Source organism: Enoplosus armatus, chromosome 6 (genome assembly GCF_043641665.1).
Source record: "Enoplosus armatus isolate fEnoArm2 chromosome 6, fEnoArm2.hap1, whole genome shotgun sequence".
NCBI lineage: Eukaryota > Metazoa > Chordata > Actinopteri > Centrarchiformes > Enoplosidae > Enoplosus > Enoplosus armatus.
In genome coordinates this window covers 14,439,097-14,458,232 of record NC_092185.1, presented here as the reverse complement: position 1 = coordinate 14,458,232, position 19,136 = coordinate 14,439,097, and the positions used below count along the sequence as shown (strand labels likewise).

At 39.8% G+C, this 19,136-nt stretch overlaps 3 protein-coding genes across 11 annotated transcripts; 2 read left to right on the top strand and 1 right to left on the bottom strand.

Moving 5' to 3' along the window:
• Positions 1–735: 735 nt before the first annotated feature.
• dnajb9a (DnaJ heat shock protein family (Hsp40) member B9a) lies at positions 736–3,633 on the top strand. Its single transcript, XM_070907665.1, has 3 exons — positions 736–789; positions 1,295–1,529; positions 1,837–3,633. Exons 2-3 carry the CDS (start codon positions 1,313–1,315, stop codon positions 2,271–2,273), a joined length of 654 nt encoding a protein of 217 aa, XP_070763766.1. The 5' UTR covers positions 736–789; positions 1,295–1,312; the 3' UTR covers positions 2,274–3,633.
• A 757-nt stretch (positions 3,634–4,390) lies between these two features.
• dnm1l (dynamin 1-like) lies at positions 4,391–15,483 on the top strand. 9 transcript variants are annotated; one of them, XM_070907419.1, is made up of 20 exons: positions 4,391–4,538; positions 6,067–6,211; positions 6,872–6,901; positions 7,551–7,597; positions 8,100–8,171; positions 8,343–8,429; positions 8,517–8,679; positions 8,816–8,936; positions 9,458–9,589; positions 9,833–10,039; positions 10,171–10,291; positions 10,373–10,528; positions 10,652–10,741; positions 10,838–10,930; positions 11,225–11,278; positions 11,895–11,966; positions 12,868–13,044; positions 13,453–13,562; positions 13,705–13,864; positions 14,241–15,483. In XM_070907419.1, the coding sequence occupies exons 1-20, from the start codon at positions 4,437–4,439 to the stop codon at positions 14,295–14,297; spliced, it is 2,196 nt and encodes a 731-aa protein (XP_070763520.1). In that variant the 5' UTR covers positions 4,391–4,436; the 3' UTR covers positions 14,298–15,483. The 9 variants fall into 9 exon arrangements, 8 of the variants coding, with proteins under 8 accessions (XP_070763520.1, XP_070763521.1, XP_070763519.1 ...); XM_070907420.1 differs by having other exon boundaries at positions 11,895–11,970; positions 12,875–13,044; XM_070907418.1 differs by lacking the exon at positions 6,872–6,901.
• Positions 15,075–19,118, bottom strand: tnnt2d (troponin T2d, cardiac). Its single transcript, XM_070907426.1, has 12 exons — positions 19,072–19,118; positions 17,975–18,029; positions 17,832–17,842; positions 17,716–17,743; positions 17,572–17,629; positions 17,343–17,459; positions 17,183–17,260; positions 16,965–17,075; positions 16,501–16,613; positions 16,296–16,386; positions 15,989–16,026; positions 15,075–15,263 (listed from the first exon to the last, which is right to left on the bottom strand). Exons 2-12 carry the CDS (start codon positions 18,010–18,012, stop codon positions 15,218–15,220), a joined length of 729 nt encoding a protein of 242 aa, XP_070763527.1. The 5' UTR covers positions 18,013–18,029; positions 19,072–19,118; the 3' UTR covers positions 15,075–15,217.
• Positions 19,119–19,136: the final 18 nt, after the last annotated feature.

Here is a 19,136-nt window from a genome sequence, read left to right as displayed (position 1 = left end):
GCATAACAACGTATGGCAATACATACGGTCATTCGACCTGACGCTTGATTTCCAGAAAGACGTGACGACGTCAGTCAAAAGAAAAACAATTGTCACGTGACGCTCTATGTGCTCTGCAATTGGCAGTCTATTACTTGACCCTTAAATGGAGTCTGTTGATTGGTTGAGGGAATTCTCCCCACCCTTAACTGTAGCAGAGGATCAACTTTTAATAGCAACCGGCGTACACCGAACCTCTCCTGGGCAGGCGGAGTCGGCGTCCAATATTAAAAATGGGTCTCCACCCTCCACCCATAACAAAATGAAGCGCTACCCACTTGGAAATGTGATGACAACTCTTTAACCAAATGTTATAAACATATAATTATTAAAAACCGTTTAAAATATGTCTCGAAACTCTATAAGATAAGTATGTTTAGTGTAATATTAATAGTAAGACTAGATATATCTCAAAAACACAGCTAACTTACATAACTAGTTGTAAATGCTGTAACTACCTAACTGTTCACATTCACAACTACATCGGGGTCACTCTCGGACGGTTGAAAAGGAAACATTCACTGCATTGACCGACAGAGGGCAGAAATGCACTAACTTATAACGTGTAGTTACCCTGATGCAGTAAGAGGATCGAAGAAGACATAGAAATAATGCTACCTCTGCCCACTGCTCCTCGATAATACCCACAATCTAAAGTTACAATTTAACACTAACATGTTTAGCGTGGGGTAAATCGTTGATAGGCAAAACTGCAATACACCAGTAAGCAGCACTCGTGTCCCCCAAAAGGTAAGTGTGTGTCTAAACGAAAGGAGAATATATGGGCAATGCCTTGTGTTAGCCAACGTCAGCTAACGTTAAGAGTGACGGTTGATGTCTATGGTGACATAGCGGGCAAATATAACGTTTAACGTACAACTAACTCAGCCTACATTAAATCTAATCTTGAGTAATCTACGTTATCTTTCTGGGAGAAGGGTTTCTGTTGCCGAAATTATTAATATATATTTATACATTTCATCAGTCCAAGCTAACGTAACGTTAAAGAAAGAACACAAATAAAAGCATCTCGGCCACAATCTCTGAACTGTAATATTAATCAGTTAACAGTAGTTAATATGGCAATGTCATGTAGCTAAGATATTTTATATAATATTGTATCCATAGACTAGCTATTAACTAAGGTGCATTGTTGTTCTCCAGATGTGTTAACACTAATCAACACTCCTTTGCTTTATTGCATGCATCACACTTTTACTCTTTACAAACTGATGATTTTCTCTCTTGAATGTAGGGGACATCAGCGCGAGCCATGGCAACTGCACAGTCTGCAGTAACGTTTGCAGTGTGCATCCTCATGATAACAGAGCTGATACTTGCCAGGAAGGACTACTATGATATATTGGGAGTGCCTAGAGATGCTACTGAGCGACAGATAAAAAAGGCTTTCCACAAGCTTGCAATGAAATATCACCCAGATAAGAACAAGAGCCCGGACGCTGAAGTGAGATTCAGGGAAATTGCTGAAGGTACAGTTGATTGTTTCTTTTTAGGATTTTTTCATTTGTTTTGGTGTGCACAAATTCATTGTTTCCTGACATACTGGAATGTTAGTCTTATTTCTAATGTAACATTTTATCCAGCATAGAGATTTAAGTATTATTTAACCTGTCTCAATTTAAATTCAAGGACTCTGGAGCATGTTTGAGCACTTTACAATATATTACACTTGTCATGACCTTTGTCAATATAGCCATGTCCTTTTCACATGTTGATGATATACAGTTGTAATCTTCTCCAGCCTTGACTGAATCTTCTTCGTCTTTCTTTGTGCAGCTTATGAAACTTTATCAGACGAATCCAGAAGAAGAGAATATGACCAGTTTGGTGACACCTCTGCGTACTTCACTGGGGAAACGCAAGGCAGACCTAGACAGGGTGCCCACCAACCTTTCAGCTTCAACTTTGATGACATTTTCAAGGACTTTGACATCTACAGCCACAACAGGCATGCCCGTCACCGAAGACACTTTGATGAACATTCCAAGTCTCACAAGGAGTCCCAAAGCAGACACAAGAGACACTTTCAAGGAGGTTTTGGAGCAGGTATCTTTGATGACATGTTTGATGACATAGAGAGAATGTTTACCTTTGACAGACATACCAAACAGACTGAAAACAGGTTTCATGGTGCATCTAAACAGCACTGTAGAACAGTGACTCAGCGAAGAGGAAACATGGTGACCACATACACAGACTGTACTGCATCTTAAGATGCAATGTAAAAGGACCTCTGACTCAAATTTGCCTTAAGGGGATACAATACTGTTGTATTGATTAGGAAACAGAGAGCCACTTGGTTCAAATGCTGTGAAATTTGAACATTGACATCAAGATCTGACATTCAGGCACAGAGTGACACAATGAACACTCAGTTTACTTAGCTTAGGTCTAATTTCAAACAAGCTATGTTTTTTTCAAGCTATTCCCTGTGTGTGCTCATGGACTTGTACATGATTGTAGTAGTTTTTCACTTATTGTTGAAGTAAACTGACAGGGAATATTTTGTCAGTAATTTTAAGCACCTTCTTTGATAGTGGAATTTGTTAAGTTTACTGTTTGGAAAAATAAAATACTGAATTTGGCATTTGGGATATCCATGTGTCAGTTCATCACTAGTTCACTACGTCCACCTTGTTCTTTTGTACTGTTTTTTGTATAGGTTTTGCCATTGTGGGTCTCAAAACACAACTGAGGGTAGAGACAATGGCAGCCAGTGGTGTTTTGCTTATGGTTGTCAAATGGGGAGCAATGTCAACAAAAATCTGTGACCCTCCACACGTTGGCTGGTTGAACAGTTTTTTGTACTACATCTTGTTGAAATATTCATGTACTCTATACTGCCAGTCACATTTTTGAACATCATATATTTTAACATTTGTGGTTAAATCTCCATCTGTGTAATTGTAAATATCTATAAAGTAGAGAATACAAGTAGGAAAGAGGAATAAGTAAATAGCAAAATGTCTGTAAGTCATATTTTAGTGGAAGTAGCCTAGATCTACAGGAGTGAGCTGAACACTGATGTTTGTGGTATTTTGGTATTTGGACATCTAGATTGAGACCATCTTTAATACAAAAAAGTCACAACCATTTCTGATTTCTAAATCCCACTTTTACTAATGTTTTCTAGATGTAGAGGATTAAATCTGAATTGACAATTCTAATGCTTGAAATTTAACCAAAAATCCTCAAACATAGGTATTTAAAACTTTTTGACTGGCATGTTAGACAAACGACAAAGAATGTCCTATGTGTAAACTAACTTGCAGAGGACCAATTGAACTGTAAGCTAACTACAGTACATACTAGAGATTTCATGACTACAAATTCTACTAGTCACAAGGGTTTAATTTCTAAAAGTGGAGAGAATTGTAATATACTGCTTATGGTTAAGTGTAAGAATCAGCATATGCTCTGAATCAGGTGACGGCTACTCACCACAATGTTGACTAGTTGATGGAACACCCAGTACAAACTGTTTTCCTAACATATCATCTGTTACCTCAGACCTTTAAACTAGTTCGATATGCTCCTATTACACTGTAGTGTGCAATATTTATTTCCTGTATTGATAGTGTTGTAAATATTCAATGGCACTTTCAATTTTGTATGATTAAAATAATGTGTTTCAAGAAATAAAAAGTAGACGTGGAACTGAGCTTCCTTCTGTTTACTTATTTTTTATGTTGTGTAAGAATGAGAATGTTTTGTTCATTCACATTTTGAGAAGCAAAATCTGCCATATTACTATCTTCAGTGAACATTTTGTAGCATTATAGTATATTGTTTCGCTTGTAACACTGTGGTGATGCCGAAGTTACTTGTGACTGAAAATCATAGACCACAGCTAAATCTCAGTTTCCCAAAGATTTTTGTTAAACTGATGGCTAACTGCAGTACTTTTACCATGTACTGTGAAGTCCCAATAATAATATTTGTCGTCAGGAAATTCGTCAGTTAGCTAGCTAATCTTCCAGAAGCGAAGCCTCTGCCCATAAAATAAGAGGTCTTACTGGTTTCACCATAAATGTATTCATACGTTACATACATAAATATTTTGATCCTCACCTTGGTTACTGTTGCGTAGAGGAAAAATAATTGTCTTTCTTTTCATTGGTACAACACGAGTACGATGTCAACTGTAGGAAATGTAGTTCAGCAAAAGTCAAACCCTGACCACAACGCTGTTGAGCGGGACTCTACTGAACTCAAACTCCCATGATTCAATTCTGAGCAACTGTGTGCGCAGTTGTTGGCAGATCCAAAGAGACGCCAGTAGCTTTAGCTGAGGGACATTGAATGACTTTGTACCCGTGTGCGGCAGGGTAAAGAAAGTTGACTATTTTGACAGGTCTGGATTAGTATCGGAGCTAATGGAGGCCCTCATACCTGTCATAAACAAACTGCAAGATGTATTTAACACGGTCGGCGCAGACATAATTCAACTGCCGCAGATAGCTGTTGTGGGAACTCAGGTGAGAAACGTCACTTTGCTTTAAGGCTAGCAAGTTTGTTAGCCTGCACCAACTTATTGTTTTGGCTACTTCTGATTTTTCAGCTTTTCTTTCGGTTTCGTGCAGGTGTAATAGACAAAGCTGTGTAGACTGGCTTTACGCAAGCTTCTCCTTTTTACGCAAATCTAAGCTAATGTTAACTCACTTGGCAACTAAGTTAGCATTAGCTACATGTGATCTCACTTAGAAATTAAACGTAGCGTTAAATTAACTAAGTTAGCAGTGTTTTGGCTGACAGTTAGGGTTTACACACATAGCCTTCAGCTCACTATAGTAAAAGTAAAACCAAATTCTGTTTTCTTCAGCTTGATAAGATTTAGATCGCTGAATATAAACACATTCCTCTTATACCATTCACACCAGCGAGATTGTGTCTTAAAATCCATACAAACAGCGGTACGACTGAACAGCCCTGCATTCAGTCCTACCTTCATAAAGGTTACAATTTTTGTTGAAACTGATATATATTATTAGTGATATGTGGTCTAGCCTCATTAATATAAATGGGGTGAACATAATATTACAAACACCTGTCAGTGTAACAGCACAGTTCAACAGCACCACAAGCTACTAATGACCATAAAGCTGAATCAACACCTTTCTTCTCTAATACAGTTTTACCCTGTCCACCTAGAGCTTAATTGGTTTAAAGTAGCCGGTTTTGTGCAACACGTTTACTTTCACTGGTCAGCTAATAGGATGTGACTGTCTCAGACCGTTTGGCAGGCGTATGAGGTGTTACAGTGAGACAAGACAAGCCGGAGGATGTTTTGAATGCCTGATTTGTTATGTTTGTCCTTACCAGAGCTCCACAAAGGCCCAGATCTGCAAAGACCTTCAATTAAGGACAGCTGTAACTGAGATCTGATACCAAGTATTAATAACTGGTTATTCCTGTCAGGTCTATTAATAGGCCTACCTGTATCAGTCAAAACAACATTAGGTTTACTGCTACAGGGGAAGTAATTGAGTACATTTTTAGCCCTCATCTCCTTCTGAGGAAATCTGTACCAATCCATTGAAAAGGAATCTGCTAGCCAAGTGAGCTAAGTGAGGTATTTCAGTTCACCAGATCTCATTAGGGGTTACTCTATCACAAATGTCAATTGAAGCAGCCACAAGATTTGTGTTCAACCAGTGAGTGACATTCAGCAATGCCAACTTCATCCCAATAGTTCCTGGGCCATCTGAAAGTACTATTCCATGAGCATGAACTAAATCAGACCTGGTTCCCCTGGTCGAAATGCAGTTAAGGTTCCTGAATTCCAGGGCCCCTGGAAAAAGGACCTGCAGTGATAATGGGCTAACAGCTGTGGAGTAACACACAGAGAAGTACTGTCAAACACAGTCAAGTGTCAAATACAGTCAACCTCAGTGCAGTGTATTTTGTCTGTGTCTGCACGATGGCAGGACTGATTCCTCTGGTCAATGAGTCATTCATACTCCCCACTTATGGTTTTGTTTATGATGTTGTTGTGTTTGTCTACAGAGCAGTGGGAAGAGTTCTGTTTTAGAGAGCCTGGTTGGCAGGGACATCCTGCCACGTGGCACTGGCATCGTCACACGCCGGCCCCTTATCCTACAGCTAGTGCACATCGACTCAGAGGACCACAGGAAAACCAGTGAAGAGAATGGTAACATCACTTTTACCTCTGTTACTTCTGTATCTGTGGAGTTGTTGCATATTAATCTTCTCATACAAATCAAACAATTTGATAGTCATTGTTTTTACATACATGCGTTACAGATGGGTACTGGATGTAGGCAGATACTGCCAACGATATATTTGCTGATAGTAATTTCAAAAACAAAAATGAACAATCTTGATATGGATCCCTTAGATTTTTATATATATATATATATATATATATATATATATATATATATATATATATATATATATATATATATATATATATATATGTAATTTTTATTTCTTTAAATTATGATAGATACATACTGAGCAGGACATTTTATAGTTGAGAAATAGCATACACTATTGCACACTTTTTATGGTCATGAGACGTCTCTTCTTACGGTGCTATAATAATTCTTTATTCAACTATGGAATGGTTTTTATATTGTGAAAGGAATACCAGTTTAACTCAGCAGTGATACCATCCACTTGTCAGTGAAAAGAACATGCGACTAAATGTGCCAAGATCCTGCATTGATTCAATGCTGTCCTCTGGCAATGGCCTCAGAGTGACTCTGCATTGCTGCAGAGTGTCATGCAAGAGCTGCAGATAGCCAGGCTAACCCTTTTGTCTCCTGTCATCTCTCCTTAACCACAGAATCCAAGAAAAATGGACGCCTTTACAGAGGTCTCCTTTTCCTTGTTATTTGCCTTATTGTGTTTGATTATTACATAACCTCCCCCGTCCCTTTTGCCCATCCTTCCCCATCCTGCCTTGTATCTGTGTAGCTTTTCCAAGGCTGCCAAACCATGTGGCTTCACTTTATTCAGCTGTAGGCCTCCCCTCTATTTAAGCTGGTCTCTGTCAGTTGAAGTTAGACAAAGACAATTAGCAGAATCCTGTTGAAAATAATAATTTTGTTTACTGATTCCAACCTCCTCAAAGGACACTTGTGATGTCCTCAAATACCAGCTTCCTCTAAGATGACTAACAGACTCCACCTTTGCAATGTCGTTACCTTGTTTTTGTTGCAGTGTTGTTGATTATTGCAGACTCCCTGGGTCTCTGCTTCCCAAAATGCACATGCTTTTTTTCTTTTGCTTCAGGCTTTTATTTGCTTCCATGACTGTTCTGTGAAAACAACATTTTCCACTGTGTTTTTTTTTTAAACTCTTCATCTCTGGATATTTGCTCTGAGGAGTTTTTCCATTCCATCTTTACCAACAGAAAAATCCTCCCATGAGACATTTAGCATAGCAGTCGTAATAATAGTAACACTGATCTTAAGGTCACATCAGTAACTGAATCATCTGTCCTCAACTTTGTATTTCTGCAGGCATCGACGGAGAGGAATGGGGCAAATTCCTACACACCAAAAACAAGGTAGAGTTGTCACCCTCTTGTCCTTGTTTGACAGAAAACAATACTCCCAATGGAGTTTCTCACTACAGCTGTACTGTAGATAGAAACATCTGAATATTTGATAAACGGGGACTGATCATGAAACAGCCCTCTTGTGTATCCTGTATTGGATTTTATGGATTAGCTACAGGATGACGTTTTGTGGTTGTGTTTTTTGTGTAATCTGTAATGAGATCAGTCACACAGCCTCTCAGCAGCTAAAAATGTCTGTGGGGAGAATGTCCTCTAAGGTAGGTCTCTTGAGCGCCACATAGTTAATGTTAGAACAAAGAAGAGACCTTATGATGTGCTTATAGCCTATTACGGGGACTTCTCAGGAAATGTTTTTGTAAATATCTCCCTGTCATGTCTTATTGTTTTGTCACCCGTGTTGTTGTTTGATTATCAAAAATGTACTATAGAAATCACATTGAAATCGATGTTATTGGAGGCTTTATCTTTCATGGTTAAATTGTTCTTTCAGATCTTCACAGACTTCGAGGAGATCAGGCAAGAAATTGAAGCAGAAACTGAAAGAATTTCTGGCAATAACAAGGTATGCTAATTACGGCCATTAAGAGGGAACGTCAGAAGTTGCCAAACAAGAAATTATATCCGTGGAGAAACTGGATGATGTATAAAAACATCAGCATCAACCTGGGATTTTGTGTCAACCTCTCAAGCAATATCAGCCTGTAAGAGTTGTAACCGAATATATTTTTTCTAGGGTATTAGTGATGAACCCATTCACCTGAAGATCTTCTCACCACACGTGGTGAACCTCACATTGGTGGACCTTCCGGGCATTACAAAGGTGAGATAGTTTTCCCTTTTGTTTCCCTGTGTTGAAGTGTGTGATGACTTCATGGTTTCAAGTCAATGTGTGTATTTATTAAAACAGTTACCGGTGGGAGACCAGCCCAGAGACATAGAGATCCAGATCAGAGAATTGATCTTCAAGTACATCTCCAACCCCAACTCCATCATCCTGGCTGTGACTGCTGCCAATACAGACATGGCGACCTCAGAGGCCCTTAAAGTGGCCCGTGAGGTTGACCCTGACGGTAAATGGCCTTTTTGTTTATTCTTTCTTCACTTCTGTCATCAACATATGCACTTATTGTCATTCTTGTAGTCACACACTCTTTGCAGTTCCTGCGTTGGTGGTTATTTTTTGTAGCCAGATGTATTTGTCTTCAGGCAGGAGGACTCTAGCAGTGGTGACCAAGCTGGATCTGATGGATGCTGGTACAGATGCCATGGATGTATTGATGGGCAGGGTCATTCCTGTCAAACTTGGCATTATTGGTGTAGTTAACAGGTAACACTGCTCCTTTGTGTCACATTAGTTAGGTAGTTAGTATGGATGTAAATAACACATTAGGCGAGGGAGGAATGAACAAACTTTATTGTCCATGTTGTGGAAAATTCTTCTGGTTTCACCACAAAACAATAAAAACAGTAGAGGACAATTGACAGAAAAAATACAGGACAAAGCTGAGGACAAATGGCACCTCCCTGGCGGTAAAAGCTGGAAAGCTTCACTTTTTATATTTAATTCATATTTCTCACTTGGTTACACCTGAGACTATTTTACTAGCTGTATTTGCTGTTTGCTCTGCAATTTCAATGTATTCCTAACTTTCAGATTTCTACGCCACATGCCCCTGTTGAAAAATTGAATACTTTCCACCAGATTCTTATACACCAGTTCCTCTAATATCCTTGTGTTTGTGTCAATAATGCTAAATTATAGTCACAAGGTGGGTGGTGGTGGTCATACAAGGCACCCTAAAAGCCATGTCTAAGACCAACTCAGTATTTGTTTGTGCATTTTCTTAGGAGTCAGTTGGATATCAATCAAAAGAAGTTGGTGGCAGATGCCATTCGTGATGAATACGCCTTCCTACAAAAGAAGTACCCCTCGCTTGCAAACAGAAATGGAACCAAATATCTGGCCAGAACATTGAACAGGTATGGAGTTGGAATTCATTTATTACTTTTATTTTTAGATATTTTTGTAGTTTTTTTTTTTTTAACAAATGAAATGTTTGAGTCGCTTTTTGACCTTGTACATTTGAGGTTTACTCCTGCTCTGACAACGTGGAACTAAACCTCTAAATCTTCTATGTTAACGTATTGTTGTGGTCTATAACAAGTCTCCGTCTTTGTTTTTCCAATCAAAGTGTAACAGTTTTTTCTTTAATCTTATCACAGGTTACTCATGCACCACATCAGAGACTGTCTTCCTGAGCTGAAGACGAGGATCAACGTGCTGGCAGCGCAGTACCAGTCTTTACTCAACAGTTATGGTGAACCCGTCGATGACAAGAGCGCCACGTTGCTGCAGCTCATCACCAAGTTTGCTGCAGAGTACTGCCACACCATAGAGGGCACGGCCAAGTACATTGAGACAGCTGAACTGTACGTTACATAACACTCTGAGCTGCATGTGCCTTCACGCACCACTAAGGGGTGCTAACATCAACTTGTGCTGCACTTAAACCAAATTCTGCCTGTATGTTTAATGTAGTTGGCTTTCCTCTTTTTTTCAGATGTGGTGGAGCAAGAATCTGTTATATATTTCATGAGACATTTGGTCGCACATTGGAGTCAGTTGATCCTCTGGGTGGTCTGACAACCATCGATGTGCTCACAGCAATCAGAAATGCAACGGTGGGTTTCTGCTACCTCTTCAAGTTATAATCTCTGTTTTGACATATTTTTTAAGACTTACAGTTTAATTGTATTTGACAGGGCCCCAGGCCGGCTTTGTTTGTGCCTGAGGTTTCGTTTGAGTTGCTGGTAAAGCGGCAGGTGAAGCGCCTGGAGGAGCCCAGCCTGCGCTGCGTGGAGCTGGTTCATGAAGAGATGCAGAGGATTATCCAGCACTGCAGCAACTACAGCACACAGGTGAGAAACACACACACACACACACACACACATATACCATTTAAAAACTACACCGAGGCACAGTATGCAGTAAATACACATGCAGTGCCTAATCCTAATAACGATTATTGTTTATCGCTGCAGGAGCTGCTGAGGTTTCCAAAGCTCCATGATGCCATAGTAGAAGTGGTCACCTCGTTACTCAGAAAAAGACTCCCTGTCACCAATGAAATGGTCAGGACCTGTTCACACTAAATACCACTAAGCATTTTTACGGGAAGTTTATTCGCAACCGAGTCTGATTCATCAACTTTCTGAATTTCTTTTCAGGTTCACAACCTGGTTGCCATTGAGCTGGCCTATATCAACACTAAGCACCCCGACTTTGCTGATGCCTGCGGCCTCATGAACAATAACATAGAAGTAAGAGATGAGCGTCTTTCAAAAGAAAGTTGACTTTACATAATGCATTCATTAAATGTAGCGTTTTGTGATGATTAACCAGAATCTCAGGCTGATAATATTAACTGTGCGAATGTGCACTTTCTGAACATTGATCATATTGTACAATTCAGTGCCAGCGTATCACGAAAGAGTCAAAAAGGTGAAGAAACAAAACAGCTACTGAAACAGTATTATTTGAAACACGGAAAAATTTGTTAATTTCCTCTTCCTCAATTTGACAGAGTTGCATTTGTCAAACTTTTCGTTTTATAGGAGCAGAGACGCAACAGAATGAGAGACCTCCCCTCTGCTGTGCCCAGAGACAAGGTACAGTCAGTATCCATGAGATTCACTTACTCTCTTTTCTTGTAACAGGGTTTAACAAAATCTCTTTCACTGAAGAATTAACTCACTTCAAAATCGTTGTAATATTAAAGGACCAGTGTGTAGGATTTAGTGGCATCTGGTGATGACGTTGAAGATCGCAACCAATTGAATACCCTTCCCCTCACTCCTCCCTTTCCAAGTGTGTATGAGAACCCACGGTGGCCTTCAGGTGTGCCACCAAATTCAAGCTGCCACTTCATCGTAAATATGCGAAAGGCCTTCAGATCCAGTGTTTGGTGTATCCGTTCTGGGCTACTGTAGAAACATGGCGCTACAAAATGGCGGGCTCTATGGAAGAGGAGCCATTCCCTATATTGATATGAAGGGCTCATTCTAAGCTAACGAAAACACAATGTTTCTTATTTTCAGGTGATTATACACTAATGAAAACATAATATTCCATTTTTGCCAACAGACCCCCCCTTAATCCTACTCACTGGTCCTTTAAATCTAAATCTAACAGTCTCCACATTATGTGAAGCTCATGCATTCTTCTGCCTTTACCTCCTGTCAGTCTTCTATCCACTCTTTTCTTCCTGATGTTGTCTTTCTCTAGTCCCTTAAAGGCCCAGGTGGGCAGCCTCTCTCCCCCACTGACCCTCCTGCCCCCGAGGGCGAGGTCACCAAGGTGTGTCTTGTTCAGTCACTGCCTGCCCACATCTGACCTCTGCCCACCCCTAAGCCCTTACTGTAGTACTCTAAAACCACTGTTGCAGCAGGTGGTTGTGCCTTCAGTGTCCTTCAAATGCAGTGGGTTGAAGGCGCAGTTTTTACCCCTCCTAACGTAACTAATGTGACCTTTGATTTCCAGTCTGTATTATACATCTAACCCTTTTGTTTTTGCATGCTTGTTGCTCTTACAGGAGTAACACAATGACCCCAGACTCAATTGGCATGTACCGCTTAATTTAAAAATTAATAAATGATGAACTCTACTAAATTTGGTAGGGGTGGGATCCTCCTGGTACATGTGATTTTATAACAGCTATATATATTGTGATGAGAAAACATGTATAGAAATTAATCAGATTGTTTTTGGCTAATCCTGTGAATAAAATATCAGTACCAATCACATTCTGTCAAATCCTATAAATGCAATAACCATAAAGCGGTGTGCCTTGATTTTTTTTTTACATCCCCCACAATACAAGCAGAAGATATTAAAAGAGTGGCCACCTTTTGTTGAAACTGTATAGCACAATCTCTCTATTATGTCCCCCTAAACCGTGGTGGTATAACTTGTGCATACTGCTTGTCAGTATTTTCCACCAGACTACTTGCGCGTTCTGGATTAAATTCTTTGGAGTGACATCAGAGATGGCCTGTGCATGCTATTTGAATGCATTTAAAAACCTTTTTTTAAACTAAACAATATTATTTTGTAAAGTTTTATTAACCTTGTTGATTTAACTTCTTTTCCTGACTTCGTATGCACATGACACATTTCCAGCCCTTGTAAGTGCCTGAGCATTTATCCTTGAGCAGGAGAGTGGACACATCCTTACTCCACGTCTCGCCCCTCCCTGTAGGCAGCAGCCGGTGGCTCTCAGAGCGGCTCCGTCGGCGACCAGACAGACAGCGGGACAGGGACCTGGAGGGGCATGTTGAAGAGGGGAGAGGACGGTGCATCTGCAGACAGGGCCGTGCCTCAACCCTCCCTCCTTTCAAGCCCACATAAAGGCCACGCTGTCAACCTGCTCGATGTGGTGGGTACTCTGCATCTATTGACACCATGAACAGGTTTGGGAGATACTCCCTGACCAGGTGATTTTGTAGCAGCTGCAAAACATAGTACATTGAAAAATTATTTCAACAATTTCTTTATTACAGTTACAAGAGAAGTCTCATTTGGTTGGCTCATTTAAACAAATTAATTCTTTACAATATTAGCCTCTATCATATGGAGAACATGTGAGAAAGTCTTTAGGGAAAGTTGCTGGGGTACCCCTCACATCTTCTACTACGCAATAACACCCCACAGTGTAAAAACAGCCTTCTCTCCAACACTGTGAGTGTGCCATTACCCTGAATAGTTTTATTCTTGCTTTTAGTGTTGCACCTTAGATCATTAAGATGTTCATTAACAAGCACATTTGATGCATTTTCATTGCCAGCCTGTTCCAGTATCCAGGAAGTTGTCTGCTCGGGAGCAGAGGGACTGTGAGGTCATTGAGAGACTCATCAAGTCATACTTTCTTATCGTTCGGAAAAACATCCAGGACAGGTACACATACTCTGCACAATTTATTCACCCATCCCTGTTTAATTTTTGAGGTTTTGACATGAGTGTTCACCCTATATGTCATGTACTGTCCTCTTCTTTCCTCTGTCCTCCATCTTCCCCCGCTGTTGCTGTTTGGCCTCAGTGTACCGAAGGCAGTGATGCACTTCCTGGTGAACCATGTGAAGGACTGCCTGCAGAGTGAGCTGGTGGGTCAGTTATACAAGACGGCCCTGCTGAACGACCTGCTGACAGAGTCCGAGGACATGGCTCAGAGACGCAACGAGGCTGCTGACATGCTCAAGGTAACAGATTCGTCAAGTGTCACTATGGATTGTAAAAACAAGATCCAGTGTTAGTCATACACTACTCAATATAACATTTACTTTACCTACTTTATTAGAGACGCAACTTTTTGGTCATCAGGCATCTTTTTCGTGCACCAAAGAAGTAAATCCAGATAAAATCAATCTCCCATTATTGATTTCCCTGTTAAAGTTACAAGCAGTTGAGACATAGAGGAATTTTTAAGCTTTAAGACAATTTAGGGGAGCTGCAACTCAATAACAGGAAGATGTCTCAAATATTGTACATTCAGTGTATAAGTACTAGTTGATGTAGAGACAATGTACCCCAATATGTACCCAAAAAGAGACATTTGTTTTTCATTTGTGTGTCCAGGCATTGCAGAAAGCCAGCCAGGTGATTGCAGAGATCAGAGAAACCCACATGTGGTGAGGGCGGCCTCTCGTCAGCGTGGCTCTCTTCATCCCACATGGACTCTCATCCCTCATAGACCACCACCCCCCCATCCCCCCAAAACCCCTGCTGAGTCTCCCAGCACCTCAGACTGCCGAGACGAACAACCTGAAAATGCACTGGTGTGGATATGTGTATATCGAAACATAGTTTTAATGTACAGTAAGGGCTTGAAGGGCAGCACATACCAACCGCATCACACATGCTCCTGTACCTAGATTATTATATTGTTCTTATGTAATTAAAACAATATATAGATAATGTTATGCATCACCACTATGTGGAGCCTTGCTGAGGAATGTCTGCTCTTAATGTAGATTTGAATTAAAGCTAGAAATAACAAACCCATGCTACAACATGTAGACGCTCTCTTTATCATGTCATTTATTTTATTAGATGTTGACAAAATAATGTGTCTACTGCTAATTGTTACAAAGAAATGCACTTAATTTAGATGTTTTTATTGGGGAAAATACACCACCATTTTTACACACACTTCTGTTTCCTGTTAATAACAGCAATATTTTTGATGTAGACATGGAACTCTTCTACATCAAACTCTTATTTGTCTTTTTGTTTACATGTCCTTATTCAACAAGATCTCTTACAGATTTTAGGGGTTTCAATACATTCAATGAGCTGTTACTGAATGATTCTGGCTGCTTGAGTTTTTGTATAAATGTGTTATAAGACTGTATGTTGGACTTCATCACACAGAAACAGACAATGTGCATAGTTTGCTAACAGGCAGCAGAGTGGATGTAATGAGTTATTTATTGTTTTGATATCATGATAATTTACATGTAACCCAACACAACAGAACAATGAATACACACATAATAGACACATTGGCCAATCACTGGTGTCATGGTCTGCCTCGTCCCTGTGTGGCTGCTCCTTTACCTCAGCCGGGCACTCATCTTGCCCTTGCCACGACCTTTGGCGCTGAAAGGGTGCAGGAAAAGCGCAGCAGACAGTGAATTTAGCACATGTGGAGGTCATTTGATTGCAGCACTCAGCAAATCTATCAACAAAACAGTGAACATGGTGTATTTTGGTTCGTACAGAATTGATAAAAAAAAAACAGAAACCCCACTTCAAACCACAGGATGTGTTTTAATCCCTCAAGACAAGATCATGCAGAAATAATAAAATCTTGAATGTCCCCACGTGTGAAGATCTTTACTGTAAACATATGAGGCTTATTTTGGCATTATGATAGTACACAACATCATTGCGGCATGTTCTCTCTAAGACTTGCAGCTGCTTTTTTGACATGAAATATGTTTTCCTCGACTCAAAAGTGTAAGAATACAGTACAGGATTTGTGTCCCTAATGACATTGCAAATAAAAGCCCAGTTTCTTTGCTTTAAAGTTAAACTGTTATTGCTCAAATATTTATCAAAGTATGCAGCAATAAGTATGCAACAACTACGGGGCAGTTTTGCAGTCATGTTACAGAGCACCCCTTCAAAATGAGCATGCAGAGCCTGCCAGAAGCAACAAATGTAAACTTATATGGACATTTGAACAAAGGGACAGAGGACATTCATAATGCAGTTCCAATGATTGAGATGGGTGGAGAATGAATGGCCTCAGAGAGGGATGTAGGTCTAGTCTTAATCACAATCAAGAGTAAATTCACTAATTCAGGGGTCTGTGTACTCACCTCTGGTGGTCCTGGACTCGGGCAAGAAGCTGGTTAATCTGCAAGGACACATAAACCTTTCTAAGCTTTTTAAAGAGCACAGGTAGGATACCTGAGATGTCCAGCAGAGGTTGCTAACAGGACCCTGACCCTCTCTATATGCAACATAATTTACCTTTGAATACAAACTTATATTGTGACCTTTAAATTGTGATCTGATTATAGCACAGAGGAACATTAAAAGGTTATTATTTATTTATTTGTCTTTCCATCTTGATTGTGGGACATCATTATTGTAGGGCGTCCAGCTGTGTGTTGAATGACTTACATCGTACTTCTGTCTTTTGAGTTTCTCACTGAGATCAAACTTCTCAGCTTCCAGCCCCATCAGCCACTGCCACAGCTCGTTGGCCTTCTCCCTAAACACAACCAGAGTTCATAATAAGACCAATGTCCAACGATGCCAAAAGTAAAAGTATGTATACATAGCGCAGTCTTTGAGTGACGTGAAACCCTGCACATCTTTGTCATACTTGAGCTTATCCTCATTCAGATGATCAACATTGAGAGCCTTCCTGCGATCAGCCAGGATCTTCTTCTTCTTCTCCCTCTCAGTTTGTTTCTTGCCTCCTCTTCTGTTGTCGCTCTGTTGGTCAAGTAAATAAGATACATATGTCAATGTGACTGAACAATAAGTTACATACTGATTTCTGAATTTATCCTCTTCTACAACTGATTGATAAACCGAATGAAATAAATTGAAAATATTATGTCTATTCTATGTTTTTTAGCCATGCATCACTTTGGTCCAGACTGAAATATCTTGACAACTACTGGATAGATTGAGATTAAATTTGGTACAGACATTCATGGTCCCCAGAGGATGAATCCAACTGACTTTGGAGATCCCTTGATCTATGTCAAGTCAAGCAACAGCATTTCTACTTCAGAAGGATTTTTGAGTACATTATGTTTCATTGTGAGAAGTTGAATGAACCTTTTGTCCAGCGCTGTACTGCTGGGTCATGTTTGAGAGGGCCTTCTTCTTCTTGAAGTCCTCATCCTGCTTCTTGCGCTGCTCCTCCTGCTCCTTCCGCTCTTTTTCCTCCTGTATGCAGCACAGGTCGATCATTTAGAGGAGAAACTCTTCATGCTGTCTGGTATATGATGTACTGCAGTGTTGAGGACACGAGTTAATGCTCACTGAGACCTTACCGCAAGTCTGGCCTGCCTATCCTTCTCTCTCTCTGCCCGGACCCTTTGCTGCTCTGCTCTCTCAGCACGACGTTTCTCCTGTCAAATCAGAATCATACACGGTTGTGATGATTTTGAATAAACAAAAACACCATGATTCCTCTTTGACTGACACACCCACAATTCTGTTAACGAGGGCGATGAGGTCCTCCTCCTCTTTCTTCCTCTGGATGAAGTGAGCCTCGATCAGAGACTGCAGCTCAGACAGATCCTTCTCCTGACGCTTCCTGTGGATGTCCTGAACATCAGAAAAATAAATCCAGGTCAGACATTATTAGAACGTGTAAAGCCAAATCTGATCCAAGTGGATGTTTCTATCAAGAATGGGGCTTTCTATAAAGTCGACTCACATCAAAATCCACTTTGTCGCCATCAGGGATCTTTGGGGCGGTAATATTTGTCATAAACCTGTGGGATCGAACAGGTTATTGTTGTATAATGTGCTGTAAGTGGTGTTTTTAACTGCCTAACTAAAGACGAGCTAATACACTTACTTTGGCTTGGGCTTTGACTCATCTTGAGCTGATGATCAGGAACACAAATGATTAGTAAAATGTTTGTAAAGTAAATTAAATGAGTATATAAAAACGTGCAGATGGAACTTTCTTACCTTCTTCCTCCCTTCAGAAGAACAGCGATATTGACAAAAAGAAGAATAAAAAAAATTTATAAATCATTTTGAAAATCAAAAACAATGTTAACATTAATTAATTATTTTTCTTACAATGTGAAACTATAAAAATAAGTACATACTGAAATTCCTCCTCCGCGACTTCTTCTGTGTCAGACATTTTGTTATGGATGAGCTCTGCAAAATGGATCCCTATTAGCTTATTTTTAGACTGGCAAAAATATCTGATCATTAAACAACGTTGCGGAGCATGAGATGGCAACAGTTCAAACAGTCATATCTGTGGTCACTGTGGCAGTAGTGGAAAAAGTATTCTGGTCTTTTACTGGAGCAATATCACAATAAAATACTACATTCAAAACAATTATTTAAAAGAACTTTTCATGGCTGTTAGCGACAAATGTACTGTAATGTAATGTAATTAATGTTGCAAGCTGTAAAAAGTTCTTAAGTATTGAACTAATGGTAGTTCATACTAGTTACTAATAAAAAATATAATATTTCCCTCTGAAATGTAGTGAGAAAAAGTTTCAAGTAACACAAAATGGAAATACTCAAACCTCAAATGTGTACTTAAGTACTGTATTCAAGTAAATGTACTCAGGTTATTACAAATATTTAATCTATTATGGCTCACAGTGAGGTGCATTTAGTGTTATTCTGAAAAATAAGTAAGTAGTCACTATAGCTGTCAGATCATGTTGGTGAAATAAAAAGGAAAATTTCCTCCTAAAATGTGGTGAAGTACTATAAAGTAGCACAAAATGGAAATACTCCAGTACAACCTCAAACTTGTACTTAAGTGCAGTGTTCAAGTGACTGAACTTCCATCTAAGGTTATTGCTCTACATATATTGAATTTATTTTGAGCCAGAGCAGGGTACGCATCAGCAGTACCACACTCATATCAGTTTTATCAACAGTCATATCAACATTTGTGTGAATGGTTATTGATGCAATTCAGTCACATTGGTGAAAACAGTGGAGAACAATGGAGAACTTTGTTCTAGTGAGAAAAGACTGAAACGGGGACGGGAATATATTTCTGTTACATGTTGAACATGGCCTTAAGATCTAGCAGGCAACACAACTAAAAAATGACTTTTAATCTACAACTCAGGAATCAGGAAACATTTTTTAGACAGCAATTCATTTCAAGATTTATGACTGACCAAGACTTTAGTTTAAAGTAGCAGTACTGACATGAAAGAGTCCTTACCTGTGACCCAGACAGAGGGAGCTCAGAGACGAGCGCCAGACTTCAACTCCTTGAAGTTCACAAAC